A 5,939-nucleotide genomic window follows, 5' to 3' on the forward strand; every position below is an offset into this window, starting at 1 on the left:
ATCATAAACGCAGACGGCTGAAAATGTAAAAATCTGTGCAAAAATGTGTCTAAATTATCACAAAAAATACATAAATATCATTAAGTTATTACTGTCAGAGCGGGGCAGCAAAAATGTGAACTGGGATTATGAAATGTACAGATTTAATGTTTTTTTTAAAATGTATTTTGAATTTATTTTCCCGCTACATCTTATTTTGTTACATTTTTGTCAAATTTAGAAGTAAACATCAAAGTAAAACTGTGAAAATCTCCAAAACAACCATTTCATAACTTTTAATGGCACGAGACAAACAGAGTTCAGAGATAATTTTAATATTCACACTTTTTCTGGAGGAGATTGATGAGAAAGAAAAAGCTGGGAAAATGAGTCTCGTCTAAAAATAATAATATACAAAAAAAAAATCGTAATCTCAAAACGGACAATGTGATTAAAGGCGACGGCTAAAAACAATGCTAATGTCACTGTGCATGTGTGTGGGCTTCTTTAAAGGCCTCCAAACTCAAAATCATATAATACATAATACATGACGGTGTTTTAAAGGTGCACTACGGAACATTACGGCATGTTCTTATTCACTTGCTCTGGAAAAAGCACCTTGAAAGTTCAGAATTCACCACAAAAATTTCTATTTTTTGAAACAATTCTGACAAAAGTTGGGACATAAACTCTTTTTTTCAACCGCGCAGAAGAAACAAAACGAGCCGAGAACATAAATCTTACAGAATTTATTTTCGACATTATTATTTAAAACCGCCGTGCGAGTATTTAACAGTTAGCTCTAAAAGCTAAAGAGCAGGTGCATGTTTCCGGAATTGATTGCGTTCTGCTTGCGTTTGGAGAAACATGGCATTTCCTATCGGTTCGATCCACCTGGAAAACATTTGTGTCCCTTTTACACGGCTCCTCCCTCGTCGCCGCGGTTACGAACCCTTTCGCCTTCCGTTCTCTCGCCGCCCTCGACGTCGCAGAACTGCAGCGGCCCGTTTTCTGTACGAAGAGTTCTTTAAAACACGACGGTTCTCTCCATCGAGGTGAAGAAAAGAGGCGATTTTTGCAGGCGTTTGAGGGCAAAACCGTCGGGAGGCGTGAACCAAACTAAAACCAAAAAAAAGAGACAAAAAAAACCCCCAAAAAGTCCTTGGTGCCGTATTTGGACTCTCCCGCTACCCCTGTGTAACCGCTGTGTTATCACGCCACGACTACGCTGATTACACGGCGGCTAATTGCACAGAAATGACAGAAAGGAGGGCGCGGCCGGTCCGGCGTCGGGCCTTAAAAGACCGAGATGAGGGCGAAGACCCCGTAGAGCAGGGCGCAGGGGTACGCCACTAGCAGCTGCTGCCCGTCCATGGCCAGGGCCGAGATGAAGATCTTTGACGCCGAGAGACTGCACCAGCCGATTATGGCCGCCGTTATGATGACTCCCAGCATGCCTCTGGAGGAGGGAGAGCGAAACACTGTTAGCCACTTATTACTCTGGGAAATGCACCTGATGAACGTCTGTGGATTATTTAAAGCGCTTGTACGGAGCCGACGCAATTAGCTTCGTTTTGGCCGGGGTGCGACTTATACTTATATTTATACTTATATACTTATACTCAGGAGCGACTTATATGTTATAATATTTGTTATTTTCACACTTGCAACTGCATTTCATACTCTATTATGCATTTTTTGGCTGGTGCGACTTATATAAAATACGGTAGCTTGTTTTAAACTGGACATAATGTGCATTCTTGTGGATTTAAACATACCGCATTTTCTGGACTATAAGTCGCACCTTTTTTCATAGTTTTGGCCGGGGTGCGACTTATACTTATATTTATACTTATATACTTAAACTCTGGAGTGACTTATATGTGATATTATTTGTCATTTCACACTTGCAACTGCATTTCATACTCTAGTGCGACTTATATATGTTTTTTCTTCTCTATTATGCATTTTTTGGCTGGTGTGACTTATAGTCCAGAAAATACGGTAGCTTGTTTTAAAGTGGACATAAAGTGGATTCTTATGGCTTTTAACATACTTTTAATCACTCTGGGATAAGCATTGAAACGTCAAACGTGAACATATTACAAACAATGTCCGTCATGCATGTTTTAATGTGACACTATTGAATTTACAGAACAATTTGAATTCTTTTTGTTTTTAACCATATCTCACCTTTACTATAAACGTCCTTATTAAGTATGGCTGGCTTTCATGTTTTTTTAAATATATTCTTGTGATCCGTGTTCAAGATGGAGGCGGATTATTCCATACTGCTTTGTAGGATGATTCTTTAAATTAAGTTAAGTTCAGTTTGCCGCTCATTCTTTGCTCTTCTGTCAGCCGTGATATTCTGCCGCTTCATCACATCCACCTTTTCCCTCCCGGATCAGTTTGGAGCCGATCTCGCAGCTCCGTTTTGCTTCGCGCGAACGTGTTTCAGCCCCGAACGCACACAAGAACCGCCAAGAATCTGCACTTACTGTAGCGAGAAGAGGACCCCGAAGCTGGACAGGACGATCATGGGGAGGAGGCAGTATCCCAGGACGCTGGCCACGCAGCCGAACGACACGCCCGTCATGCTCATCAGGTTCAGCAGGCAGTACATGGCCAGGCAGCCGATGGCGCTGATGCCGTACACGTACCCGAACTGGATTTTGCCCGACTACGACAGGACGGCAGAGGGAGCGGGTTTAAGTGAGGTCACGCGTTATCGGTGAGGGGTGCGGGGGGGCGGAGTTTACCAGGAGGAGTGTGGCTCCGAAGGCCAGGCAGAAGACCATGGGCCCGGCCAGGTCGGTCTCGTTCATGATGCTGCCGTCGGCGGCCTTCAGCGGGTGCAGCACAGTCAGCGTCTTCTGCCAGATGTGGTCGAAGTTGATGCCCAATTCTAGGAGAAAAACACACATGAGGGACGTTTGGACCCCTCTTGATTGGCTTTAGAACGACCTGGAGTCTAATCAGTTCGAGGGCAAGACCCAACGGTAAATACATCGCTCTCAGTTTGTGTTGAAAACCAATTCTCTTGAAAATAGACACATTTAAAAAAAACATGGACAAAATGGGACAACTATTCAGAACTTACGGTAATAAGCTCTAATTATTCTTCTTTTTAAAATGTATTTATTATATTCTACTTTTATTCCTTTACTTTCCTTATGTTCCCTTTGGTCCTGCTCATTCTTTATCACCATCACCATCATCATCATCATCATCATCATCATCATCATCATCATCATCATCATTATTATTATTATTATTATTATTATTATTATTATTATTATTATTGCGACTTATACTCCAGTGCGACTTATATATGTTTTTGTCTTCTCTATTATGCCTTCTTTTGGCTGGTGCGACTTATACTCCGGAAAATATGGTACTAAATGTGACTAGAGTGCGTTTGTGTTTGGCCCGGACCTTCCAGCAGCGGCGGCTCGTCGTCGAAGGAGCTGTGGTACATGGACTGTGCGGCTGAGGGAGTGTAGGTCTGTGTGGGCTGAAAGATCTGCCCCGTGTACGGCTGCTGAGGCGGCGCCACGCCCGGGGTCGAGTACGCCATGGGCTGCGAGTAGTCATACTGGCTGTACTGTCTGCGGCAAAACAACAAGACAGAGTAAGGGTTTGAAAAATGTTGCTCCTGTGGAAAAAAAGCAAGACAAGACACGAAAAAGCGAGTGTTTAGTGCTTTTCTGGCTGCCATTTTTTTAGTACCACAAACTGATCCCATCTTCTGCTTTCCTTTATACAATTGTTGACATAATTTTGAACGACTACGACTGTATTCGCGCTCAATAACAATAATAACTTCTACAAATCGGCAAGTTCTAGGGCTGGACGTTATGACAAAAAAATACAACAGCGACAACACATTTTCTTTAGTTTTAATTGATGGAGATTTTCAATGAGATTTCAATTTTGCACAAATATTGCCGTCGCATTTTGGATGGAATTTTGTGTATTAAAGACACGGACAGAGAATGGATTAACAAATGGCATTGTGACTGATTTAAAACTATGATAATCCTCCACTAAACTACTTCAAAATGAGACAAATTTCAAACCTGTCATAGTCTGAACTCCTTTACGCTTTTACTGACTTTTGATCGAAGTGACCATTGACAATTAGACATTTAAAACTCGTTTAGTTCTAATTAATTGCACTGTAGCTCTATTGGCAAAACCGATTGTCTAAAATGATGTCATCCGTTTGTTCTTGTGGTCGTCTGTAGCGTTCCCCAAACCCTGAAGCCGTTAGCTCACTTGTTGTAAGGGTCGTTGTTGGTGTAGTCGTAGCCCTGCTGGTTCTGGTCGTCCACGCTGTAGCTGGACTGGTAAAAGTCTGTGTTGAAATTGTCAAACCCCGACATCTCTCTCCCCGTCAAAGACCTGGAAAGTACGAGTCAAAACATTCAGCCTCTAGAAAAACATAAAGGGTTTTACTTATCATTTATTTATGCGGGGGAAAAGCAAATGAGGGAACCCTGTCGAGTACAAAATATAAATAGAACAAAGAAACACATTGTTAATGTCAATGTCTGTCACATCAACATGACTAATACAGGGCCAGCTGGGTATTACAGTGTAGTACATTACGCAGTCACTAATAGTTCTTTCATTGGCCGCATTTCTTGTCTGATTTTCGTCATTCAAGGTTCTTTTTGTAGATGTTTAATGTGTTATTTTTGTGTGTAATAGTTTCCCTATTATTTACAATGCAGAGTTTGTCAGTTATACTTGGCGATGAGCGAGTAAGTGAGTGACCACTGCGGGTCCACCACCGTCACACACGTACTGCTTTCTGTTGTGTAACACTACAAAGATGCTCTAAACTCTATAATCTTCCAATTCCTGTGTTGTATCAGTAAGTAACTGTAGCCTCACATGATCCTTGTGACTGGATTGTAAGAAGATTCAGTGGATTTACTTCCTGTTGTTTATTTAAAAAACATAAAACAAATCCAGTTCTCTCTCTTGCATATGCTGCTCAGTGAATCAGCACAAGCTCAAAAAAAATTAAGTGTTATATCATTTTATTCTTTTTTTTGTGTGTGGAAGAATATGATGAGCAATTGGGCTATTAAAACAATATTGTATTTTAAGAAAAGGGTTTGCTTGGATTGTCCTATTTTAGGGTTATTGTGTCAGGATCAATATTATTATTTATTGTGACAAATAAAATCATAATTGTGATGTTTCCTGTGATATTCCCTACATTCTAACATGGCACAATACAAATAAACAAAAGAAAGACGTAAGAACAAGTGGCAACAAACGCTACGAGTATAAGTTAAATAATCAAAATCAATAACTTGCTATTGTACTATCGGTTGTATGATATAATATACATATGGTTGTATTTTCAACCCCGAGTATGGATAGTTTGGATAAGTTTCCCCCCTGAGGCTACAAATAATCTAAGAATAGCTGAAGTAGCTTCTGAGGCTTAACAACATTTATTTTGAGGCTTTTTCCACTGACAGCGATTTAAGGAAGAGATAATGTGACAAAGATCTAACATCACATGGCTTCAAATGTGGGCAAATCTTCATGTTTACAACAGCTGCGATTAGCGGGGAGGCTAAAGTTTCCCGTTAACTAGACAGTGCTATTATTGGGGAGCTAATGCTACTTAGAGGCACATTTCACACACGTTACGGGGCGACGACGTCTCCCGCACAAACAGCCTGAGCTACTTTCACCACAGTTTCTAGATCACGTCTTTGTCTTCAACATAAACAAATAAGAAGCGCTCTTACCAGTGGTGTTTGACAAACCCTGCAGTGCCAGCTCGGTTGCTACGTGTCAGGAGTGTCAGTAACACTTCCGGTGCAAACAGGAAGCGTCAGAGGTGAGCCGCGTGTGACCTCTGCCGGCGAAGTGAGGAACTGAAGGCCGCTCAATGCCACGTAGGAGCAGAATTCATCCAACAATAAACGAAT

General features: G+C 41.4%; 1 protein-coding gene across 1 annotated transcript; it reads right to left on the reverse strand.

Annotated features, from left to right (window-relative positions):
* Window positions 1–261: 261 nt before the first annotated feature.
* Window positions 262–5,821, reverse strand: yipf5 (Yip1 domain family, member 5). Its single transcript, XM_072445699.1, has 6 exons — window positions 5,757–5,821; window positions 4,261–4,386; window positions 3,418–3,590; window positions 2,742–2,887; window positions 2,481–2,662; window positions 262–1,438 (listed from the first exon to the last, which is right to left on the reverse strand). The coding sequence occupies exons 2-6, from the start codon at window positions 4,365–4,367 to the stop codon at window positions 1,276–1,278; spliced, it is 771 nt and encodes a 256-aa protein (XP_072301800.1). The 5' UTR covers window positions 4,368–4,386; window positions 5,757–5,821; the 3' UTR covers window positions 262–1,275.
* Window positions 5,822–5,939: the final 118 nt, after the last annotated feature.

The sequence above is a fragment of the Eucyclogobius newberryi genome, unplaced genomic scaffold (genome assembly GCF_026437365.1).
Source record: "Eucyclogobius newberryi isolate DKJ021-1_F unplaced genomic scaffold, fEucNew1.0.hap1 SCAF_15, whole genome shotgun sequence".
NCBI lineage: Eukaryota > Metazoa > Chordata > Actinopteri > Gobiiformes > Gobiidae > Eucyclogobius > Eucyclogobius newberryi.

Bases quoted from the DNA above. Each gene is read 5' to 3' on its own strand.
- yipf5 (XM_072445699.1), bottom strand. From the start codon at position 4,367: ATGTCGGGGTTTGACAATTTCAACACAGACTTTTACCAGTCCAGCTAC. The intron at 2,663-2,741 runs GTAAACTCCGCC...GTCCTGTCGTAG, and splicing joins TCGGAGCCACACTCCTCCTG to TCGGGCAAAATCCAGTTCGG. The intron at 1,439-2,480 runs GTAAGTGCAGAT...TCCCTCCTCCAG, and splicing joins GGGGTCCTCTTCTCGCTACA to AGGCATGCTGGGAGTCATCA.